The sequence below is a fragment of the Sipha flava genome, unplaced genomic scaffold, assembly GCF_003268045.1.
Source record: "Sipha flava isolate LNK unplaced genomic scaffold, YSA_version1 48927_pilon_pilon, whole genome shotgun sequence".
NCBI classification, from domain to species: domain Eukaryota; kingdom Metazoa; phylum Arthropoda; class Insecta; order Hemiptera; family Aphididae; genus Sipha; species Sipha flava.
In genome coordinates, this window is record NW_020273301.1 from 6,362 (window position 1) to 34,172 (window position 27,811).

The window sequence follows — 27,811 nt, forward strand, 5'->3', positions numbered from 1 at the left end:
GGAGCCAAACAATTTTAAGGGCCATAACCATAATCAAAATATTGATGACCCACACATAAATATATTTCAGAGACAAAAAAAAAAAAATGATACTCTAATTTATAAATTTATATCTTGCTTTTTTTAAAACAAAAATAAAAATGTTATTTATATAAATAATTTTTTCTTTCTTTTTGGGAAGCAAAACCCCTTTAATTATATCATCGGTACTAATACCTCTAAAACATTACTCTCTGAACACAAAACCATAAAACTATATACTATTTTATACTTGTTTTTTTTTTTTAAAAAAAAAGAGTTATAAAAACGAAAAAAACCTACTATCCGCCAGGGGCTTACTATTGTTCGATATACGTTGTGGGCCCAGGGCCATGGCTCCCTCTGGCCTCCTCCCTTAATCCGGGCTTGTTTACACATACGAAATCGTTGACATTTTTCGGATAATTTGGACCGTTAACAATTCATTGTTATTATAATTTCGTGCATGGCACGTATAGAGATATCGACCGCGGGGCGATCAGAACCAGAACCGATCGCGGCGTGTTATTCGTGCGCGCTGCGGGTATTATTATAATAATATTATTAATAATGATACGCGGACGAGTACGACGTGCGTCCGCTATTAAGGGCTTCGGGTGTAAATATCACACACGAACAAATGCCCCGCGGCCCGAGCCCGCGAGCAGTACGCGCATGTTCTGTTGCACAATTGCGCTGCGCATACGATGTGTACACACAATATCGGTTACATAGAAAACGAAACGCACACCGGCCGTCAACCAGGCCAACCATCACCGATAGGCCTGTTGCGCAACTCGGAAACTGTACCGTTCTCGTCGGTCGTTTCCGTATCGGTCACTTTTCGATCGATGTAGATCAGCTATCGATAGTTAATTTTCTCAAAACAATCGAAATTGATCGTACAGCCGTGTTCTGTTACCTAATGTCCACGGCGGACGGTTGCGGTCCGTGAAAGTCGCACAACGCGCAGCAGCGCTATGTAATATAACACCAGATATATCGTACCAACGCGTACTCGTACAGGTGTATAGGGTTTACCCGATTTTTTTTTTTTTACAAGCGGAGAGTCTCGAAAAACTATTAGTTTGCTATTGGTTTGCCCACGATATCTCCCCGATTAATAAACAAGATTTTTCAACGGTATTTATTTATTTTTTTTTTTCGGTCGATATAGGGCGTGGGGACAGGGTCGCGGTGAAAGCACTTTTAGCCCTACAGCAAAATATATCCGTCCAACCACTCGTGCCTACGGGGTTGCACGTTATGATATAGTTTTAAGACTAATTAAGATTGAAATCTAAAGACCGAGGGCCACTGTTTTTCATTCGATTGACTGTGGACTTAAACTCGTATGGAAATAGCACCGTCAATATGTATACCGATATATTTTATACACGGACAGTACTCAGTACTCTGAACAATGCAATTTATATGATCATTAATACAAGTATTAAATTATAAAATCAAATTTTCATTTTTCTTCTCCGAAATGCCGGACCATACATACCACGTCGACCGAGGGAAATTTGTAAATTAATATTTTTCCCATTTGATTCCAAATATTTTAATAAAACGAAAATAATATATACGAATTGTTGATATTTATTGAATATATTTTTTATTACTTGGTCCTTGCGAGAAAATCGCTCAAAAATATTAGCGATGTGAGGAATCAAACCTCCGTCATTCCTTCGCATACGACACTGTACACAACACACATATGTGTGCGCTGTAACACCTATCAAATTAAATATTGCGTGCATTAAGCGTGCTTGCAGTTTGTATACGTATAGTGCACGAGAAATAACAATAGATTGGAATTAAAAACAAAGGCCACACGTTTATAAGTTCGAGCGCAATAATCACAATAATAATGAATATTAAACAATGACCGCGTGTGATATGGATAACGTAATAGTAAAATTCTATGGTTTTGTAACTTTCAAAAACGTCTAAATAGAATTTATTTTTAATTTTTAAAAAAATTATACAAAATCCATACAAACGAGCACGATATTATGTTTATGCGAAGTAGGGAATAAAAACTTTATCGGGGTCAGGTAATTATTATTAGGAATGAGTCACTCCGAGTGATACTTAGCTTGAGGCCATTCGAATATACGCAAGTTATTTGAACGACTTTTTTTCTCTGCAACTATTATGCGATATAAAACACAAAGGTACAATAAATCGTCCGTTCAACGGAAACGGTTAACGTCTTGCGTTCGATGTCCGACATTGGACATCGGAATTCTTGAAAAACATACACGGGCCATTATAAATTGTTGTAAACATCAATAAATTAAAACATAAAACAGCGTGTCAACGAATACACGCCACGGAGATCGTTTACTATAATATTTAATGATGTTTCTGGACTAGTGTTAATTGTGAATCGGAACCTCAACCGAAACTATTTTTTTCAAATTTTAAAAAAAACCTAACCAAAACTCGAATCTAATTTTTAAAATTTGATTTATTTCGGTTTATTTCGGTTATAATTTTTTATTTGTAAGTAAATTTATTAAAAAAATTATACTATTTTTATGACGTTTACAGTATTATTTATTATTTAATTTATATTTTCCAAGAATATTTTATAGTATGCATAATGGAAAATATTAAAATTATATTAATTTCTTGCAATCCGGACTATTTTTCAAAGAATTAAAAGAAGTGAAGTACCAATATAATTAACAATATATTTATAATTGATTATAGTTTATAAACTGTAATATAGCTGGGCATTATCGAGTACTATTCAAAAACATTCAAACGAAATTATTGACTAAAGAGGAAGTCAAAACTCGAAAACGTATTAAAAATAGATAGTATAATTTTCCCCGTCATAGTTATAATAAAAACAAGTTAATAGTAAAGTATAAATAAATAGCGTGTAGTGTATTTGAATATTAGGTACGAAATTGTAATTTTTGTTACGTATTAAATAAAAATGAAATTGTTAGATATAGGAATACCTATCACTGTGGATCAGTGGACCAAAGAGAGGCAAGTCTTACTACAGATCCAACATCTTAAAAACGAAAAAAATAAATAAAATATAGTTGTATTATTTAGGTAAGTATCAAACTAAATCATAACACTCTTACGATTGGAAATTATAATACATGTACAAAGTTACAATGTACTTAATACTTAATATATATAGTAAGTATTAATGAAAGAAAAATAGAAATTAGTTTTAGAATTAGGTTACAAAGAATAACATAAAGACGTACACACATAAAGTAGGTAGCTATACGGTTAAAATTACTTAAAATTCTAATTTAAAAATATTTATAGGTTATAACCAGTATTAACCGCAACCGTAAACTCAGTATCATATTTTTAAGATTTATGATTTAAACCGAAACCTCGGGAATTTTTTTTCTGAAAAACTTAACCGAAACCGAAAAAAACATAAAGGTTACAATCCCTGCCTCAATCACTCGCAGCATTTATTTTTTGTTAAATAAATAAAATATTCGCAGATATCATTAAAATTCAATCAACGTGCATAGTGTTGCACTCTCTGGCACGTTTTCCATGAGTCGGTCGGTCGGTATTGCTTTATTCGGTCACCACCGTGAGAGGTCCAGATAAATCTTACACACGTTTAGTCGCGCGTTTTTGTTTTGTACCATATAATAACGAGTGTAACAGAAAAATAAAAATCCAAACGACTTCGACTTGTTACAATGGAGAACGTGCGGCACAGGTGGATATAATAAAAACAATATTGTAACGACGTTAAAGTATGTAGGGCACGTGTCAATGTTTGTGTTCGAGAAATTATCGAATAATTATTTATCCCGCGTGTACGCGTTCCAACGGCGAAAACCAAAAGTTTCGTAATAGCACATTTTTTTTCGGTAGTTCTTAACACGCGGCAGAAGTGAGAGTCGAGTCACGACCGCCGCAAACGATTTGTCGGACAGATAATTCGCGCAGGGCGAGGGTCATTGCTGGAACGTCATCGGGGTTGTGTGTACACACGAAAACCAACTGCTGCCGCTGCACTCGGTCCGCGCGCAGGCGGATTCTCTACGATAATACGTTTATATATATATAATATATATAATATTTTAATAATACGTCAACAGCGATAGTAATTATCATTACCATTGCAATGCAATGCGAACTAATGAAGATAAATCGTTTTCAATCACTTCCATTCTCTCAGCGTGTCTTCGAATCGATAAACGTTCATCGCTACACGCGGAAACGCACAAAGGTGTACAAGCGCGACGCCACGTACTACGGCTATCATTTCGTACCATCGTCTCGCCCGCCGCCTAGACGAGCCCGCGGAGAAATTCACGTCGCACCCGACAGAGTTGCACGTCCGACCAGTGCCGTTTTTTCCCAGTAAACACTATGGGCTAGTGCTTATGACGGCAAATCATTTTTAATATTACATTTTTATCGTATGTGATTAGAACTAAAACTAATTATAAAATGTTTTATTTTACAAAAGCCGGCGGGTACTAAGCACCAGTTATTTAATTTTGAATACGTTTTGAAAATGAACTGTTTAAGCATTTTTTACTACCATGTTTTTTATCATCATGTTTTTACAGTTAAGTCGTTCGTATGAACGTACGTATGCGTTTTTATAACAGCTTTATATTGTTATTTTGTATCATTAACATTTTAAGTAATAAAGGAAATAACTATTATTGTATGCTTCAATAACAATTTTTAGACTAGACGAATATTTATATTAAAAGGTGGCAGTTTGTTTAGTGGTTAAAACGGCTCAACGGTTAAACCCGGCATTGCGTCCGACTTGACCCGAGTCATTGGTGCCCACTAGTACTCTGCATGGTCCTGTCTAGTACAGTCCTAACATACAAAAACTATTGAATCGTTGGTTTGGTCGGGTTCGATAAGTTTTAGGAATAGTTCGGTCCAGTCCTCAGATCAAATGCATTATTTTCAGTCCGGTCCGGTTTCAAAAAAATAAAAAATGAAAATCAATCCGGTCCCGATCACGGAACTTAAAATCTAAGTACAGATATTGTTACGTTTATAAATAAAACGAAAAAAAAACATACAAATGTAGTAGGTATATATTTATTTATTAAGTCGGGTAGTCCGGTCCAGAGTAATACTGAACGTATCATATGGTACGGTCTGGGCTAATGCAGACTGAACCTTACGAACCGGTCCATAAACGGTCCAAAATGTTTTAAGATCGGACCGACAGTCCGGTCCACTGTCTACTTTATAAAATGTTATTTTATTACTGGTCCGGTCCGGTCTAAAAATAATGTGAATCCGTCGGTTCGGTCTTTGATTAACGTTTAAGTGTGGTCCGATCCGACTTCGGTCCCCTGGTTAAATTTGAAGTCCGGTCCGGTCCTTAAAATAACCGTCCGTGCAGAGCACGTTCGTGCCCACGGAACGGAAACCGTTTCTTCTCCGAGTGTTATCGCGCGCGCGGATTCGTACACGCGGCCGGCAGTGAAAGCCATCGCCGCCGAGCTACGAACGCGCGACGGAGAAAGTGTAATAATATAATATTACCGCCGGTACACGTGTACTTGAGATACGAAACAACCTTGACGGGAAAATCCTGTCTTCTAAATAATTGGACTGCGGTGTGACTGCGTGCCAGCGCGGCAATTATTTCGATAACAATTACTGCGATCGTATGGAAACGCGTTAACGCGTCTCATCATTAACCGGCTACACTTTTCGTTCCGAAACCCTCTCGCCGCTGCTACCGCGGTCCTAACGTCCGACGCACACCGCAACGTTCTCAATAACTCCACCGTTTTCCCGTTCGTTATTTACATTCCATCGCACGCGCTAGTCGTTGTGCACTGCACTGATCCGCGTCGATTCCCGTCACCGGTACAACGTCATGTCCAACGTACGTGTTTACACCTTTAAAACGTTTGCAACACGTTCGGTACGGTGTACGGCGTTACCGTGCGCAATTAACATTGCGATACGATCGCGGCGAAATTGTTCTCCTTTACAGCGATGCGCAGTGTAAAACCGCGAGAAGAAACCCGACAGTGAACAATTAACCTCCGAGCTGCGCACTTTGCGTGATCCTCGTGTTCGACACGTGTTCGGATACATCTTCGAAGTACGCCGCGCCGTCTCGTGCCCACACGTCCATCCCGTACGGGATACGAGTGTATAAATGTTAGATAAATAATAGATCCGATGCGTGCGATTTCATTAGATCTATTCCATAGGATCGGGTGCCCGTAACGTGGTTTTTATTACAATATGTTTTATGTAGTCGTGCTTGATACACGTTTTACAGGTGTCCGTTTGGCTATGAAATGACTTGTAGACACCTCTAGTGTTAACGTCCAAATGGTGACATTAAAGTATTTAGACATTGTAGCGAAAGAAAAGTATAAAATAGCTATAAATATCAAACGTTATGATATTATATACGCGTAGATGTCGATTAAGCAATTTTCAAACGAATTGACATTTGACAATATTGGTTAATCGTTTTGTTTTATACGATCGAACGCAACAATCTCAACATGACGCATATACTTACTTATTTATTCGTATATGGCTTATGGTAAAAATATTAGACACTTAGCATTTGAACAGGAAATTAATTCGACATTATATAATTGAATACGATAAAAAAAAAAAAAATAAAAATAAAAATTTACATAACCCTCGTTGGACTATAGTAACAATAAATAATATAATAACTAAATAAGGAACATGCATTGTAATATGTAATGTAATCTGGGTGGATATTATTCATTGAACGTGTAACTTATTATTGAATCTCTCGGACATCAATATTTTAGTTTTCACGTTCCATGACCTACATTTTATTTTATTTAGCTGACAGCAGTCTGATGTTCAGAATATACTGCGTATTATTATGTAAATTTCTCATTATTCGGAGTTTGGAAATGTATCCACGTTATGAGTCCATATGATAGTCGCTACGGGCTTGAACCCATTATTCGTGGGAAACACCAGCAAACCCCTATTTTTCCGTGTCTTACTTGAACATTATTTTGGCCGTAGTACGTAGGATTTGAATGCGAACGATTTTATCGTAAATTACTGTTAGATAATATTGTTTTCGTTGAAGATTATATACTAGTTCACCACATATCGGTCCACTTCAATCATAATTATTTGTAGAAATGATGACAAGTTTCCGTGTCGGTTTTCGAAAGTTCAGTACATAATTACCTGCGTCGGTTGAGTATTGTTAATTATTTCGTAAGTACTACTTCCGAGAAATGCAATCCATTCGCATGTTAACAAGTTTCAACGTTTCAGTTGTGGATACATATTTTCGTGTTACTCAATATACCACTGCGTACGAGTGGCGTAGACTTAACCATTCACGTATACCTATATAATAATACACGTAGCTGATTGAAGTGAAGCATATGACTCTCGTTTTATACACCCAGACACCGTATACGGAAGTTTCGACCTAGTCGGCCTTAGGTTTACACAAATAATCAAAGTCTCTGTGTAGTGACAAAGTTTGAATTACGGTATTACGTGATATATTAATCTCTGTCCATGCCTCCATCAAGTGCTCATTATAAATCAATGCTCCATCCCTACAGATGAATTCGGCTTTGAATGATATTCATTTAAAATATCCAGATTTTATTTTTCACTTTTTTTTTGTATGGATAAAATATTAAATTATGTCTCACGAGGATTAACTAGTCTTGGTACCACCAGAGTTAATAAAAATAATTAAATGTTGTTTATCGCTTTGATAATAACTATAATATTATTACCTAGCGCCTTATAAGTTATAAATTATTATGTGAAATATGACTGTCTACCGATCAGCCGATCAGGAGTTCCAAAGAAGGAAAACGTATCAAAATAGCTATGAATTGTTTTGTATTATAAAATAGAATATAGCGTATTGTTGCATTATAGATGTTCTGCATTAAATTAATACCTACTGTAAATATGTTTTATTTAATACTGCAGAAATTGACCGTTACTTGGTCAGAAAGTGTTTGATATACCACCAAAAATATAAGAGTTGTGTCTTTTTCGAACAACCCTAACGGTTTCATTGACGGCTTGCGATTTAGCTTTGGAAAAATTTCACTGTTATATTCAGCTGTAGTTATTCCCTATGAAAGTATAATTGAAATTTGTACACATTATCCACAAATACCTTCCTTTTGTGGTTGATATTCAGTTAGATTTCATTGGTGCACGTGGAATAAATGTACCGATAGTTTTTTCTCAGTCCTCGTTTTGCGCTTTGATAGCTACAAACATAAATATACGAATACAATTACTCTGGTATTTTAGAATGTGTACATTATTGCTCCTCGTTGATATTTTGTCTCATAAACTACGTGACATTTTATTTTGTCATATTTTGTTTATCTTTTGGTCAAGTCTTGTGAACTCGCACTTATACCATTGTATCTATGTTAGTAAGACGGAAAATTACATTTTTTAGACTTAATAAACGATCAATTAACTATGATGTTTTAATTCATAGTGTTTTATGTATATTTGAACTTAATATAATTGTATGATTACTATTTTTTGAGAAACAACCATTTTGTTGTTTTATGCCATTAATGTTTAGATTTGCACGCAGTCATTATGTAATTCGTAAAAAGATTGAGGCTACATTAAAAAGTCAAAATTTCAGTTGTGAGTCAGCCCGAATAGGTCCTACAACCTTATAGACAAAAGAGATACTGACGTCTGATGGGTATCATACTCGATCTTTATCGGATAGAATTTATTGCATTTTAATAGTCGTGTTTTGTAATGAACTATACAGAAGCCGGTTTCTTGTATTATACAAAAAAACGAAGCCAAAGAAATGCTAACGCCCATGAAATAGCCATCAATGAGAATAATACATTATTAAATGAGCTATTACTATTTGTTTAATACATAAAAGCAAACATATAAAATCTGTAAAAGTTGTATAGTACAACCAGTATAGGTACTTAATATTGATGAGTCATCGATTGTGTTTAAAAAAAAAAAAAACTCTTTGGTTACACAATGAATAATAAACTGTAGTAGTTTTTGTAATATTTAAGTTAATTGAAAACTTATTGAATGGTTCAAACATTTTATATTATATCTTATTTTTTTACGACTGATTATTTTAATGTAGTGCAACTGTTAAGGAATAATATTTAAAAAAATTGGAATTAATTTTATTCATATTACTTTATTTAGTATTATTTATTCAGCAAGTAAATTATGACAGTTATGCAATTTTATGAGTACTGCATTATGATAAATTATGTATTTATAGGTATAATACTTCTCGCTGTGCAATATTATAATATTTTGTTTCAATAACCATTCTTTAAATTGTTTACAGACCATTTTGGTCGTATTGATAACTACGAATACTGCTCTAACGATTAAAATAATCTTTTATTGTTTAAATAAATAAGTAATCATATATAGATACATTAGTACATTACATATGTATATAAAATATATATAAAAAAATAAATACAAATAAACTACGTGTTAAAGCTATAAATATTATTTGTACAGTTCTAAATACTTAACTATTAACTACAATGTTATAATGTTGCAACAAAATATTAATCTGATATAATTTATAAATATATAAGAATTCAATATTTTCGTAGAACACTAACAGTTTAACGGCGACAACGACCTACGACGTGGGCCTAGACTTGAGAACTTAGAAATATCCAACTAAAGATACACGTGTTCGATAAATTTAATCGGGGAAGAGAGGAATACAATTCAAATCACAATGAATAGAACTTTAAATAATGTGAACATTAATATTAACACAAAATATTGAATGCGAATAAATAAATGAATAATAACTATAAAAGTCCGGATTAGGCGTGTATCCAGGAGTTTTAGTGAGAGGAATTTGAATAATTCTCTATTAACAAATAAATATTTTTGATTGACATTGTGTTAATCTAATCCTACTGAAAACATAATTGTTTTTCGCCTTCCAGGAAGATTACAATAGTAAGTATTAGCAAAAAAAAAAAAAAAACTGTGTAAAGTGTAAATGGAAAAAAATACTAATGAAAAAACGTATTTTGGATAGTCTAAAATTCGGTTTCGGGTTAGCAGCGGATGAGTCTTAGGGGTTCTAATAAATAGTCCGATATGGAGCACCAATTAAAGTTAAAAGCAAAAATTTATGAATTAACAGTAAACCATTAAAGACGAGCATATTTCAGAGATGAATAGTGAAGGGTTGATCCGTGTCCAGAGGCCGAAAGCTTGCCCTGGACACGTCGTTGAATCGATAGTCGAGCATACTGCATACCGTACTAGTATATTCGTGCTTGCGGAAGTGTAATATCGAAACAAAGCGTTATAACGGGACGAAACGGTACAAGTTCCGTGTCCTGCGATCGGACGATCTCGGCCTTCCCGTCGTGCACGTCGCGTTACGCATTACATTTACCGTACAGTAATAATGATATTGATGATAACTCTAAATAGCATTATGTTAAAAAAAAAAAAAAAACAATTATAATTGACACGTTGAGCAGTGCACTGGGTCTGTGGCGCGCGCGATCACCGTCGCTCGTTGTGATGCCGTTTGCTGGACATCGACGACTGGAAGAACGACTCGATGGGCAAAAGCGGCCGGTCCGCCGCGTACGACGTGTGATACTTGTGCCGGAACGACGACGATGGAGACGGCGTCACCGCGATCGTGGTGGCCACGAATTCCACGTCCTCGGAGGACGAGGCGTCCAATGCGTCGGACGTCTTCTCGTTCGGTGGCGTCGCGGACGAGCTCCTCCTTAGCGCGTTGCTGTCGTCCGCGGTCGTCCTGAGCATGGGCACCGTGCGCCTCTTGGCCGAGTACACGGCCGGCCTGGTGGGCTCGGTCGCGGCCACCGGTTCGCCGTCCGCCGCCGCTTCCGTGGCCGCCGGCTCGGTGCTCGTCCTCAGCCGGTTGTAATACTTGCCGGGTTTGTACTTGCTCCGGTACGCCGCCCGCGGTGGTTCCGTCGCGGTCTCCTGCTGCTGCTGCTGCTCCTGTTGCGGTTCCTCCGTGGTGCTTGTGCTAGTGGTGGCCGAGGACTGCTTGTACCGGTTGGGCCGGGTGCGCGGCTTGTACGGCTTCCGAACCGACGTGGTCTGCTGGTCCACCGACGCGGTTTCCGTCGGTTCCGTCACCGGCGTCGCCGGAGTCGTGGTGCTGGTCGTCCGCCGACCGGTCGCTTTCTCCGTGGTGGTCGTCGACGTGGTAGTCGTTCTGTAGTCTTTGATGCTGAACCGCGGTCGCGTGCCGTTTCCGTACTTGGTCTTGGTCTTGAGCCGCGCGTCCACCGCAGGCGCCACCGTCGTCGTCGTCGTCGTCGTCGTCGTCGGAACCACGGTCGTGGTCGTCGTGGTCGTCGTAGTCGTGCTCGATGTGGTCGTCGCTCGTTCCGGTATGTATTCCACGTTCTCGGCCAGCGGTTGCGGTTGCTCTTTGGGCCTGGACAAAGGCGCGGGCTTCTTCTTCTTGTACTTGTTCACCGACACCGGTGGCACCGGTCGTTCCTCTCCGACCACGTAGTTCATCGGCGCTTCGGTCGTAGTGGTTACGTCGTATTCTTGCTGCTGCCGGTGTTGGTACTGGTATTGGTGTTGCGGTTGATAGTCCTGTTGCTGTTCTTGCAACTGCAGCTGTTGACGGTTTGGTACCGCGTACTCGTCGTACTCGTCCGGTACAGCGGTCGTCGTCGTCGTCGTCGTCGACGTGGTCGTGGTTGGTTTCCTCTTGCGTGTCAACCTGGGCGCGGCCGTAGTCGAGGTCGTGGTCGTCGTCATCATCGGTTTCGTCGGGTTCTTGAGTATGTCGTACTGCTCGTTGGACTCGTTTTCGTCCTGTTCCTCGCGCGCGTCGTACTCGGACGAGCCACCCGACGGTTCCTTGAAATACGGTGCCTTCGGGCGCTCGTGCGTCGTCTGGTAGCCCAGCGTGACCGGCGTTGGCAGGAACGACGGCAGCGCGTTCACCTCTTTTACCGGGAATATCCGGTACAGCTCTTCGTTCTTGGGAGTCGGCGTCTGGTACTTGCTGAACGGCCTGGTCGCGGGGTGCGTGAACCCGGTAGACAGATCCACCGACACCGGTGCCGCAGCCTCGACATCCTGCCCGAAACGTACCTCCGTGCCCACATTCAAGTTGTGCACGTACTGGTTAGGTTTTATGAACACGTTTTGGTCCCTCGTTTGTTCGAACGGTCGGGCAAAATTCGAGATCTGAGGATACAACTTTTGGCTCTCCACGTGACCAGGATACTTTTGGAAGTATCCCGAAGATCCTCCTTCCGTAGATGTTTTGTATTGTTGTTGTAGTTGCTGTTTTGGTAGTTGTTGTTGTAACGGTATCGGTTCCGTGGGGTTCACCAGATAAGGTTTAGGTCGTTGTTCTGCGTACACGGCTTGTTTGTTATTGCCCTGTGGTCTCGGAAAAATGTGATCGTTAGGTACAAAGTACGGCGTCAGTCTCTTAGGAGGTTCTTGCACGGCGGGAGGCAACTCTTTGTAACCAAAGTTTTTATGGTTGTTGATATTGTTGTTGTTGTTATTGTTATTGTTGTGGTTGTGATTTTGATTGTTGCCAACGGGGTTTAAGCTGTGAAACTGGAAATTTTGATAAAATTGCGGAGATGGTGGCGGTGGTGGTGGTTTTTGATAGTTTGGCTGCGGATGGCGTTGCTGGGAGTTGAATACAACGATTGCAGGAGGTTTTTGATCTTCCGGTTCGTTGTAATCATTCTGCTGGAATCGTCGATCGTTGATTTCTTCGTAATGCCTGTCAAAGTTGTAGCTGGGTCTGAAGTTCAACGTATGCGCCGGCTCTCGAGCTTCGATAGTTGAATGACCGAATTCGCTAAAAGAACCCAGTATCGACGGAGGGGGTTGAGCGAACACTTCGACTTTGTTGGAAGACGATGAATGTTGATTGAGTGGCTGATTTGGGTACCGGATCGGTGGCGTTATATGCACGACTTGTGTGAATCCATGATTATTTCTGGTCGACCTTTTATCGATACCTGATATCGGGACCCAGTCATCATGTAAGTCATTGGAAAATATCTACAAAAAAAAAACACAGAATTAATATGTTTAAATTAAACATTATAAAATCAATATATTTTGCTCACATTGTTTTCTTTGGGCAAATAGAAATGTTCGCCTTTTACGAATAAAACGTATCCTGGAAAACAATAATGTTATTGATATTAAATCAAATTACAGATGTTAGAAAATAATATTTACCTAAAAGGATACTCAGAGAAATCCAACAAGCAGATATCCTTACACTCATTGTTCAGCTGTAAAACCCATTTACTCCTAAAACAAATAATATTATTACTATTACTACTATTATGTTGTTATAATATTAGCATACTACTTAATAACATTTTATCTCTTAATATAATGTAATTTAATTTAAACAAAATATATTATTATTATACGTGTTTTTCATTCGAAATCATTCGTTACTTATATACATTTAATGTTCATTGAGAGATACTTAATTAAATCTACATCTATGTTTACTTTCTATTTATTACATAACTTCTTTTTAAATATATTTATTTTGTTATTTTTTTTTTTTTTTTTTTTTTTATGAGAATAACATTAATTATAAAAAGAAATTATTAAATATAACATACAATTTATTCAATAAAAAAAAAAAAAAAAAAAACGAAGAAAAAGTTTAGACACACTTAAATATGATAACAAACTTGTTTAAATGGGTAATATAGAGTTAGAATATTGAGGCTGGCTGTAGATTAAATGTCTTTAAAGCTTAATCTCCTATTAGCACGTAAATATTTATTTTATATTACAAAATTAATCATTAAATACTTAAAAACTAAAGTAGAAAACAAATATCTATTATTTACTGAGGATTTAATTTCACATAATTCAATTTTCATTTCCTTCTTATACGTTATTCTCAAAATATAACTACTTGTTTAATGAGAAAAATATGTAAAAAAAATTATAAAAAAAAAAAAAAAAAAACAACATCACTTCGTGACTGGTTTTCTTTGAAAGTAATTTACATCAAAGTTATAAATTATTATAATGATAATTTCACTTTGAAATATGCATTAATAATATATGAAATTATATTTGTTTTTATGACAGTTTAAAATGTTCGATTAAATTAATATTAAACAAATAAGAAAAAATGTACTATACTATATAGTACTATATACTATATACTATCATGCTATGTTATGTTATGTTATGTATTCTATGTTTTTGATTTCCACAAATGAGTTTGAAATATAAATTAACCAATAATATAATAAATTAATTTAAAATATTAAATCCTATACAATTATCAAATCAAAGCTAATACTTTGATACGTATCAATACTAAAACAGTAATAATTTATATTCATTAATAATATGAAGCATAAATACTTGTTATTATGTAAATTATAAATACTTACTAATACGATTTTAGATAGATTATTACTTTTTATTTTAATCCAATGAAAGTGGTAAATATATGTTTTTTTAGAACGCAATATTTCAACTACGTATAACAAAATACGCAGTTGAAATGTAGACACTATATTGTATACAAGTATATATAATTAATTGCATGTCTTCTGTTAACACGGCGCTCACGTTGAGCGCAGTTATTGGAAAATCAAAAATTACGTTTAAATATTTTAATAATAAATAGACTATGACATTTTAAATTGTCATTAAAATATTATTAATCGTTTTATATACGTACAAGATTGATTATTTTTTTATATTGAAATTATACATACACATAAAGTGTATTTAGTGCGTCAACAATTTAATATTAAAACAAGACATTGGAAAGATAAATGTAATGACAATTTATCAAATTATTCCAAAATAACATAAACTGAATTTGTCTGTCAATACTTATTTGAACTCAAAAAAGATAATTTTATTTTACAAACTTTTGCACATTTTACATTAAGATTAAACCGAATATAAAGTACCGGTATTGGATATTTGTTGAAAACATTTTTTAGCTCACTGATAATGTCCCAAAGTGGTCCTTTTGGTAAATAATTATTATGTATTGGAAATAATACAACAGTGGACACGTTGTTAAAATTGGAAGATTGCGATTCAGTTTTGGCGAGATAATTTTTTAAAAAAATGGAATAAAAATATCTCATTTTTGTTTTATTCGAAATTAAAGTTCAATGATTTTTGTTGTTTTTTCAGTCTAACAAAAAATAATAATAATACATGACATTTTTTGTTCTAGGGATAAATTATTTGGTGAGACAAGTGTTAAATATGTGATTTTGTCAACATTTTGACGAAGAATTTTTTTATATATTAACTAAGAACTATTATAATAATTATTATACAAAAAATGTCCAGTTAAATATGCCTTGTATGAACGCGATCACACGGCGAAATTCAAAGGATGTTTGTCATTTAAATTTCTCTAATATCGATCCAGTATCCATTGCATTCAACAAAAATCCAATGCTTTTTTTAACTCATATCTTTTAGATATAAATTTATATTCTAATCCTAAGTCAATTTCGTACGCTCATGCCCTTTCTGATTCTGAAATAACAGTAATATTGTTTCCGTAATCAAAACGTAATTAAAATTCTTTTTAAATTAATCAATTATTTGCCCATTTATATCTCTTCTTACCATCATCCTAAATAACATTAACTTTCCGTAAATAGACCAACGATATCTAATCAATCATCATTTTTCATTAAATTAATAACTAATTTTTATTATATTCAATCTGCATCATTATTGTTATAATATTTAAACTGTCTATTTATTATACAGCAATAATTGCATTATTGGCAAAGGCTCATTAAATTAAAAAAAAAACACTAATAACTATTGAGTAAAAATAATTTGCATAGTTATATAGTTTTATTTCTAAAATATAATATTCACATGAGAAATTTAAACCTTCAGTAATCATATAACTATCAAAAGAACATAAAAGTGTCTATAGATTTCACGAACATATTTCTAAATTTTCTTTTGACTTAAAATGTGTTCTACTATTTACTACTGGAATCTAATTTTTCTTTTTACTCTAAAAGATAAATTATTTATTACAATATTACCAACAAACGTTTTATTATTTACTTATATGCATACATTTTTGATGTTGATATTTTATTTCGACGGTATTTCTATAAACGGTTCTAATTTATTTCATCGTTTTTTCGTCAACAACAAATTTCATTTCCTGTTCTTTTGTCTTGCTACTTATAACAGAAGAATGTGTTGTTATGTATTCATCTGGTCAAAATTATTTCACGTACGATCGGAAAAAAAGGAAAGTGTATGACACAATAAAATATGTAAAATTCACTTTTATTAGTAATTTCGCATTTGTCTTTTTCTTATTGTTAATAAGGTATTGGCGACAGTAATATTATACATTCAAACTGTGCACATTTATATTGTTATACAAACGTCAATAGAAATTGCTTATTCAGTACCATTACCATAATATAATATGACGTATAATTTCTACAATTTGATTTAAAACATTGAGTATTCAAACTGACAGACAAGCAATTATAACATTACACCAGTATGCATCGTATGTACTTCTGTGCTATTCTTTAATCGAAGATAAATGTAAAAAAAATATTTATATATATATATATTGACGCCCGTTTAGTATCAATACTTATGCATGTTACAACAATTTCATAGGTTATTTATTATTTCACCTACTTTAAACCCTAATAAGAAACTATCCAAACCTTCCAGAATATCCTGATATTATCAAATTACTGAAACACCCTGGCATGTTTCTGTTTCTAACAACACAATAAGCTCAGATCTCAAATCTGCTCAGTCGACGAAACGACTACTCTCTACTGTAAACACTTCCACGCAAAATTCCCATTCAACTCCAACCAGTTCAATAGGAATTAGACTCATTAAAATTACCCGGGAACCCGACCAGATGACTCAAGGGGAACTGATGCCGTGACTTAAAAACTATAAACTAAATTAAAAGGCTCCGGGGAAAAATGATAGTAGTAATATTCTTAAACTTTTTAATATAGTATTTCAGTTTTAAAATTTCAGAACTCTCACCTAACTTTTGTCATTTTGGGTATATTTAAACCGTTATTATGTCACTGAATGTGATCTTTTTTCCCTAATTTGATTCACATGTTGATTCGTTCGGAAACAAATGGCAAGATAATATAATTCTCAAATACTTTTATTTTTTGTTTATTATCGTTTTTCCCGTAGATCATCAATCGTAAACATAAAGTCATTTATTTCTAAAGTGATATTTCCCACCATTCTACCATGTCATTATTCCCTTTTGGTTTCTTTTTTTATTATTCTCTCATAATTGTTATTGCTTATTGTACATATACTGGTATGTATAGATAGTAATTTTTTTCAAAATAAATTCATATATTTTTTATAAAAAAATAAAAAAGTTTATTATTTCATACAACTCATTTCGTGATCACTGCCCATAGCACACCGGCTTCACCTGGGAAAGATCTTTTTATTGTAAGAAAACTAAAGAATAATTAAACACCAGTCCACGATCTCATAGATGAGAAAACAGACAAAAGTCTACCACCAAAAACTATAATTCTTCTTACACCTTTAATGATTTTTTTCCTTATTTCCCCATTTCCGGACCATCTGGAATTTACTTCTCATAATAACTGTACCCGATAAACAACTTGACCTAACCTGACCTAGGAACAATAAAAACAGCAGGATTGCGAGTAGAAATCTACTATATAATTAAATACATATTTTTTTTTTAATGTAATAAACTTACGGTTAAAATGTAATGCTTTTTTAAGCTTTTTTGGAAGATCCCTAGAGTTTTATTGCTTTTTTTTTAAGTGATTTTCTTTATTTTTCTTTCTTTTGCTTCAAAATCCGTACTCTGACCGTTAACCACAACCATAATACATACATTTTTAGTTAATTACCATCGTAATTAGAGTCGTACGTACGTATGCACATGCAGCACGTAGATATCGGCCGTACATCTTTACGCGTTGAACAATGGTTTCTGGAGGGACCGGTTGCCGTGAAGAAAACGTGTAGGTACGCTCGAAAATCGAATATTATCGCGATCGCGGTATCCTCGAGCGCACGCGCCCATACGATGACTATCAGCGTCAGACCACGTACGTGACGTAACGTAATCGACAAGAGGTACGAGGCCATACGAACGATACGGTTCACATGTTAAGCGCAATACGCGCCGAGGAAACTTTTTTAGTTATTTTTTTTTATTTTTATTAGCGAACGCCACACGGTCCGACCGATAAAACGTGCAAGGGGTTCGCGCGAACGTAATGATATCCCGTAACCTTTCGCACGGGGACTGCCGTAACAACACACGTTCAATTGTTTCGATGCACGAACCGCGGTGCACATGCAGGCACGTAGCCGAAAGTTGTCCATTAGGGGAGGGGGGACAGCGAAATCGGGCACTTGCATGATTTTCCATTATTTGTTTTCCACGAGAAACTTGTAGTGTCTATAGAGAGTCTATGTTCATTAAAAAGCTGCTCGCAATTTTCGTTTTCCCCCATTTCAGTACACTGTTACATTTGTAATTAATATCAGTTCCGAAATAATAAATGAGTTATAATTATATCAATAAAGTTACAGAAAATTGTCATTTATAAAACTGATGGTAGTGCCATTAAATAATTTAGTATCTTTCGGTCCGAATGTCCCATCCACATCCGAATCAAAATTAAACCAATACCTATATCTCAATAAATCTCCATGCCAAGTGAAATACTCTCGACTAGATATATATGTTGTACGCTACTAAATAATATAAATGATTTTACAGTGTAACATTAATTTTTTTATATAATTTAATTTATTCAAAAACAATTTTCCATTGAGAACGCCAAAAATTTTTAAAGGTTTAACATGATAACTGGCTCTCTTCTTCATAAATTACTGTCTTAGTGTTCGTATTGAACTTATCACAAAATATAATTATTTTGGACACAATGGCAATAATAGACGGCCTGTTTTCGTACACAATTACACTTCGAATATATTTTTAAAATCTACAACTTTTTTTGGGGTAGCGAAAATATACCGTTGCCACCCCTCGCGATACCCCTTAGCAAGGCCGTAACTGGAAAAAAATTTCGGGGGGGGGGGGTCTAACATTATTATTTTATACAATTTATAGTTAATAAACTATATTCACCGCTAAAATGTTTCTACTTTTGAAAATTTCGGGGGCGGGGTCCGGACCCCTGGACTCCCCCAGTTACGGCTTTGCCCCTTAATGACGCACGTGGACGGCCGCGTTCCGATGGAAACGTTCGCGCGCGTGTTCACGCCGTCAAACGCGCAAGGACCTCGCCGCGTCCGGTCCGGAAACACGTGTGCGCCCTTCCGCTCATCGCCGGCCGTACGCGCACCACGTTCGGTGAAGGTTGTTCCGTCGCGGGCACGTATGCAGATCGTTGCGAGCGCACTTTCACTGGTCAACCGCGTCGCCGCGACATTGACCTTCCTCCTACGGGCGGCCACCGTCGGTGCCGGGTAAAATTTCTCGCGCGCCGCGACACGAACGGGTTACGATATCGGTTTCTCCTACTGTTTTCAGTTTCGGGGCACCACGACCGACGCGCCTAGCACCGTTGGTCCGCCGATCCACGCGTATCCAGGGCCACGATATCAACGAAAAAACCGGGGGGCTTCGCAGAAGCCCTTCTATCTTTTTCGTGTTCCTCGGCGGTCATAGACACCCGCGGCCCGTACGGTTCAACATTTACCGAAGTGTTTGATTTTGATTTTTTTATATTTTTGTCGCGCGTGCAACGTGTTACCACGTATGTTTCATCGCGTGATCGCTTTTAGATTCCGAGTGAAGCGAACGATCTTATGGTTTTACATCGATGTTTTTATGTTTTTTTTTTCAACACTTTTCCGGACAGAAATACCGGTCCAAAAGTATCATAAAGGAACTTTTTAGATTTGAAATTGACACACGGTAATGCTTTAAACAGGTCGTTTTTTTAATATCTCAATAGTTTTTTCAGGTGCGAGGAAAAACTGTCGTGAAACGTTAAAAATACGTTATAAACGAGACTTTCACTTTTCAGATTTTAGGTATCTAGTCATAATTCCAAAAGTAATGTGGCTAAAAACTTGAAGCTTTTACCCTATACCTAGGATATTTTTTTCATATTTGATCTCCTTCTTGCAGTATTCAATCTTATAATCGGTTTGCAGCAACTTCCATTTTTCTCTATAACTAGCCTTCCTCTTCAACTCTTGATATGAGTTACATACTTAATCTCCTATTATCTGACTTATGTATTGCAATCTTGGTCTTCCACTATGATTTTTTTCCATCGATTACTCCATCTAAGATTAGTAATAGCAGCCCATCGTGTCTTAAAATATGACCTATTAATTCATTTCACTTTTTCTGTATACTCTTCCACATTGATTTCCTCTCAGATACACTTACTAAAACTTCTTCATTAGTGATTCTGTCAGTCCAACTTATCTTTTTCTTCATCCTGTAGCACCACATTTCGAAAGCCTCGATTCTTCTCATTTCTTCTCTTGCAATAGTCCATGTTTCGCATACATATAACATTATGCTCCAGATGTACGTTAAACATGGGTTCAAATTTTTATTATTACAATAACTTATCGCATCAAAATAATATTTTAATTCTTTTTAAAAAACTGGAAGTTCTGAAAGAAAATCTATGTAATTGATTTTAACCTTCATAGCTAAGAATATCCTATTCACCCATAATAATTTATTTAAAAAACTATTAAAATATTAATTTCGGTATATGATTATTTTTTGATATATGCTATGAATGTATAATTGTTAATTAAGATATTTTTAAATTTAATTTTTAATTTCAAGAGCTATCAATAACAACTATTATAGCTTAACGATTACAATGCATACATGATAGTGTATAATAAAAATAATATATGTAGATCTTACAATAAGAAAAGAATACAACAATAACTCTATAAAACTAAATAGTGAATATTGAAAAAATGTAGATAGATTATATTATTGATATATAACTAATATAAATAATAACAGTAATAATTATAAGATATAAAAGATAAAAGAAAACAGAAAAGAATGTCTATAACAATATTTTAAGGAACTCAATAGACGTATTTAAATTTTTAAGTCTGACGTAATTAGAATTTACAATTAAGACATTTTTTAATGGATGGATATTAGGCGATTTAATACGAAGGTTAGAAAAAGTATTAATAGATTAATTATCGCTTTATAGTCTTTTGTTGATTGAGTTTTCAGGTGTAATTACTGGTGATATTTTGACGAGTTAGGTTATGTTAGTTAGGTATCAGGATAGGTTATTATTTATGTATATATTATGTTTATTATTTTCAATGGAAGTATTCTTTAAATAATTCTTGAATACGCGATATGGAACTATTGGAATAGGATGTTTACTTAAAATGACTACCTTAAGTTTTTTACAATTTTGTATGATATTTTGATAAGCAAGAAGTCTTTATAGAAAGGTGTATGTGATCATGAGCCTAGAGCGCACTTTGAAGGATCCAATGGTAATTTGGTGCATTCTGAAGAGAAATTATTTTCACAACGTTTGACACAGTAAGAGGACTGACGGCAGTTAATCGAGTGTTTAACCAAAAAATATCGTTTAAAATGAACGATTTATCATGTTCACTGAATAATATATCATTATCAGATGTAAAAATTTGTGTCATCAACCGTGTAATATTATATAACTGTATCTACTTTTTATAAATAAATTGTTAAAAAAAATAACGAGATTTTATAATAAGTGTTGGTTAAGTCATAAATATCTCAGGGAAAATGCATTTTGTGTTTTGTACAACCAAACTTAAACAGACGATTCAAAGATTATTGGACAATACGATGTAAAAAAAAAAAAAAAATCAAATCGATGATAAATGAAAAATGAAGAAACGATTTTCATATTAAATATTTAACAAACATAAAGACTATAAATATAGCTAACCGTTCTGCCATTATATAAATCTGTGATACAAAAGTAAATCCTTTAAGATATATTTATAAAAAAAAGTAAATGTTCCTAAATTCTATATATTATTTAAAATATTTATATACAACGAAATAGTAAAAGCCTAATATGAATACAAAATGTGTCATCAAGACCTAGACTACATACCGATGAACTACGAGGAAAAGTTGTCGGATTTCACTTAAAAATTAAATCGAAAAAAAAAATTAAAACGTGCATTGTATACTAATAAAATAGTATTCACTTTGCGCTTCGTAAACACGACGCCGCACTGATTAAAATGCCAATCGACGAATATTTCAGTGATTTTCTAAAGTGACAATAATTTTCACCTTGTTCTACATCTGATGTGCGTTACAACAAACATCGAACATCCTGGTCACGTAAATTCGACTCTAACCCAATGATATATGAGACTATAACATTAAATTGCACTTGATTCGTATCAAGGGATTAGGGTGGGCGTATTTTTGTTAAATTACAATTTACAAAGTGTTATGTGAAGGATGGACGTTGATGGTGAGGGCACTGCATGTAGTTAACTGTTAATAGCAGTTATCGTAAAAGCAAATTAAATTTTTTCCATTTTAATATTATTATTATTTTGTACGGGTGCAATTTTCAAATAAATCGATTTGACTGTGGTTTCGCCGCCAGATATGGCTGATGCCATGTACATTGTGAATCGACGTGTAAAAATATAGTATAGCAATTTTATCTGAGATCAAAACAAGTTAATTCAAGCGTTCGGAAGTGCTCACGTATAGTTAACCAACTCGAAAATTATAGATTCCTAGTTGTACGTTGTTAAATGAAAGAATATAAAATACGTTTATTATCAATAATTATTTATACGTACAATTTCACTCATAGTTATTTTTAGAACATCTAAACCGTATATTATACTAATGTACACAAAAATACGTTTTGGGATTTTTATTTATATTGATAACTAACATATATTATCAATGTACAACTACAGGATGATATGATTGTACGTGAAATAATAAACGATGGTAAAAAATCGTGCGCTTCGAAATTACATTTAGAACAAAACAATTTCATATCAATTTTGTATTTTGATAACACGTACAATTTAATCAAAAAGTAATAACATTAACAATATTGACAAAACAATTTTTTAATTTTATAAAATAGTATTCGAAAATTAGCGAGTTTGAGGAGGTGAGACGAAGCAATCGCATTCCACTTCTAGTAACTGATATAAAATATATTTTAACAATATAATACAATTTATTTTAAATATATTATACATTATAGAGTATCTGGAGTGGTATAAGAAAGTAATTTTATGAACGTAAATTAAAGTGTACACTCCTAATATAAAATTTAATCTTTTTTTTTTTTTAATTTAATTTTAATTTTACAAAATCAAGACTAAGCGGTTAAATCTAGATTTTGTACATTATTGATGATTTTATCAATAAAATATTTGGAAATATGAAGAAAAGTAATTGGCACTTCAAAAAGTTGAGAGTAAATTATATTTGGTCTCCTTTGATTGAAATTTTGATCTGCTTTAGAACTGAATGTTATTTTTAAATTTATCAACAATTTTTAAGTACTGTTTTTATGTGCAATAAATGATGATTGCACCCATTTTTGTACATACATGTATATTTAGTATATTATATCTACATATATCTTCGTATTTAGTGTCAGTCAATACTAAATACAAAAACTCAATAACATAAGGGAGAGTTATTTTCATTATATCAGTTGGAGAAGGTTGATTGTGCAATTATTATTGATATAAGATATAAATAATAATTACAATATAAATTATATATTATAATATAGATGTATTATGAGCTATTGGTTATCAATTGAATTATTTACTTTACACCGATGACCTAGTTAAAATACAGGGAATCCGAATAGCATTTACAACATGACAAGATAGGCAATAAAACGGTACTGCGGTTCACCATTCGATGAGTAAATATGCACCATATAAGGAATATTATTATAAATTTTACTTTTTAAAGGAAATAACTATTAAATGTAAAGAGTTTCGATGATAAATATAAAATAACAGTAATAAGCCATATTTGTATTATTATAATGTGAAAAGATAAAATTACAATTTTTCATATTTTATCTTCATTTTTTTTTTCACTTTAGTTTTTTATGAAAAAAAAAATAAATAAATAATATTAACTTTATTAAAGTGTTTTGTGATTTTATTTATCTTTGGTTTAATGTAGTTCTTTAAATCTTATAATAAGACTCGTTCCTTATCACGAACATATTGTTTAACAAAAATATTGATATCCTGTGTTAAATTTTAACAAAAAATGTTATATAATATCCTATTTCTACATTCAAATTATTATATCTAATATTATGAATATGATTATAATAATTAAATAAAGCATTAGAAACAGGCGTGAACAGACCTGTATATCAGGGGGTGCCTACAATACTTTTGGGCCCTATCTTAACAAAACGCGTAGATATATTTAATAAATCATAATGTATAAATAATGAAATAAACATAACTTTAATTTTATATTGAATATTGTGGTATATTAGTCCCAACGAACATGTTTTCTTGTATATTTCTCTCGGATAGCTTAAATCATGTTTTAATTTTACAATCAATTGTAGCTGTTATATTATCATAAAAAATTTTTGCACAAAAATTTAGGACATTTTGTTTTATTGTTTCTATCGCGAAACATCGTTTACTTTTTACCAAATGATTAAGAATAAATTACATTTAATTTGAGCCAAGTCAGTTAAAATACGGGCCCTTTATAGTCTGAGACTTAAATTGTAGGGCCCCGTTTAGAACGTTTCGGGAGATGCCCGGGCACATCCGGCATCCCCCGTGCGTACGCCTATGATTATAAATCGAAAGATCTAAATAAATATAGTACATTATATCAACGAAATAAGAATAATATTTAAATACGAGGAAAGAACAAAATAAATATATGCTTGTTAAAGATGATTTATAGAAGAATATTCTTTTAAACAATAATAACCATATAATGTATAATTTGTCATAGATTCATCTAACGTGTGTAGTTGAAATAATAAGATACAATTATTATTGTACTATGTTCGCACGTATATAATATTTGTAAGTTTACTCACGTGTTCATAATTGTTAACATCCGTGCTATAATATTATTAAACAAATATATTATAATATGAGTGCACTCATTTTCGAGAGGATGATTTAGTAGGTTGAAAATATTAAGCAACTTGTATAAATTATGTGATACGTATTTTTTTTTTTTTTTTTTTTTATGCAAACAAAGCTTATTAATTTGGTGTAATTTAAATAATTATTAAAGACACATTTATGTAACAATAATGTGTAATCAGGAAGATGCTATCGGTTCATTTATTTATGTATTTCTAATCCGTGATTCCTATACATTTTGTCGATACACTACAGTGATTTTTACCATTTCGTAATGACTGCTGGATGAATAATATATAACATACGTAATTATTATTCAGAGACTTTAACGGAAGACAACAAACATTTTAAATGTTCTCTTACCGAACACTAATCTAATTTTTTATAAGAAAAAAGTGTTTATGTTACATCATTAAAACTCTGTATTCACAATAAATTCTCACCCAACCACATTGTTTATATTTTTACAATGCTTCGAAACTGAAATATAGTATAAAGCAAATTTAAACTATTTAAAAGATAAACTGTGTGTATTGAAATAATGATGTATTTAATTCTGTGGTAAATACAACTGAGATTTGTAATAATTCGTTTTTTAACTGGTTTTTTAAATTTTGCGATGGGTTAGAAGAAAGGTTTTTTTCAGAATTATATGATACAATTTTGCAATTCATTAACATGATAGCAAAGGAAGTATAAGAGTAGATTTAGCATGATTCTATCCATATTAATAACCAAAAAATCCGGAATCGAAATCCAATAGGTGGTTCATTAACCTATACATAAAAATAATTTTTATTGGACATAATTTTATTTCACCTATTTTTATTTTAAGAGTAATTAATTACTTTAAGACTTTAATTACTTAAAAAAGTAATTTTCGTATATGAATAATTTGAAAAAAACCAATAAAAATTAATATTGTATATTTTTTAAAATAATTTTTATTATTATTTTAGTTTTTAAGATCAATACATATTATAGATGAAAGTGTTATTAAAAATCAAAACAAACAATCCAAAAACTTAGTTAATAATTAAGATGGTGTTTGATTTATATCATCATACATTCACTGAAAATTCTGTTTGAGAAAGTATTTTTGATGATTGATTACCTCTCCACGTGGCTTAATATATTAGTATAAATAATTCGATCAGTCCTTTTTTTTTTTTTAATCTAAATTTATCTCCAAGCCATTTACAATACCTACAACAATAATGAAATTTTATTAGTACGTGTGTCCATCTGGTCTGCGTACTGCCTTTAAATATAATGGTATTATATACGTGTTCGCGATGACAGGCGCTACGCGCGTACAACGAAACAAATTAACCGAACTCTACTTTTCAAGAATAATTGGACGAAAGCGCTGTTCTTGGTCGCTACAAAAAAAAACTTATTAAGTTTTCACTTTTAAACGGAACACGTACAACCACCCAAAGAATTTTTTTGATGGCGAAATGGCAAATACATAACTATGTATATGTAAATGTATATGGTACCCAACAACGCGTGTATACATTAATTGTATGCACAATATCGTTTATTTTTACAAATTTTGTAAAAATAAACGACAACGGTGGTAAATGATTCCATGTGAAATCGTATGTAATTATAAAATATGTTGCGTAGAAACGTAAAAAATAAAATTTTAGGGTATGCTTTTGAAAACAAGGTGTACTCGTAAATTATACACTCGTCGATTCTGTTGTTATGTTGTACTGTGTTATGCATGTCATACGAATAACAATAACTCGTAAATAATTTTTAATTTTTTTTAAATCATTACTATCGAATACTAACCTAACCTAAACTATGTGCAAATAATAAAAAGTTATGCTACATAAAGAGTAAGAAAAAAAAAAAAAAATGATCATAACTTACTAGAAAACGAATGTTGAAGCTATTCCGGATAGACGCGTGATGGCGCGAACGTGCGCGTTCTTGTGCACGCAAAGGTCGGACGGGAAAATATTAACCGAGCGCGTACGGATAGAGGCGTATGCGTATAAATCGACGGCACTGCGGTCAAACGGGACGGGAGAAAACAATACTAATAGCAAAGGGACGAACGAAAAATCGCTTATTACAGTATTTGGCCTCGAGGAAAAAACGATAAATGACCGTGGTACGTCGACGTCGTGGCGATCGTCGCGCGCGCGTAGAGCGTTTAACGGCGGAGACGATTGGACGGGAAGAAAAGTGCCACTGCGATGTGCGAGTGCGTTGCCGGCGACAAGTCGAATGAACGAAATCGAATGTGGGTTTATTGGTCGGTTTCCGATGTGTATGCGCGGCGGCGGCGGCGGCGAAAGAAAGTAGGCTATACCAGTTAACCGTACTACGGAATCCATCTCCGCTGTGTGCACGACACAGAGGACTCGCGCACGGTGTATACCCTTTCCTTTCGGCTCCGGACCGTGTACAGCGATTGTACCCGTTTGCGCGCGTGTCGTAAATTCGACTTAACTACCCGTTAGCTCGTCCCAAGCAGTTTTAACCGGTGTGCACGTGGTTATTTTAATTTTTCATTTTATATTACCACTGTTATCGTTATTATTAT

At 33.8% G+C, this 27,811-nt stretch overlaps 1 protein-coding gene across 1 annotated transcript; it reads right to left on the minus strand.

Annotated features, from left to right (window-relative positions):
- Positions 1-9,494: 9,494 nt before the first annotated feature.
- LOC112689984 (mucin-5AC-like) lies at positions 9,495-27,514 on the minus strand. Its single transcript, XM_025563873.1, has 4 exons — positions 27,133-27,514; positions 13,276-13,350; positions 13,161-13,213; positions 9,495-13,092 (listed from the first exon to the last, which is right to left on the minus strand). Exons 2-4 carry the CDS (start codon positions 13,322-13,324, stop codon positions 10,567-10,569), a joined length of 2,628 nt encoding a protein of 875 aa, XP_025419658.1. The 5' UTR covers positions 13,325-13,350; positions 27,133-27,514; the 3' UTR covers positions 9,495-10,566.
- Between the last annotated feature and the right edge of the window lie 297 nt (positions 27,515-27,811).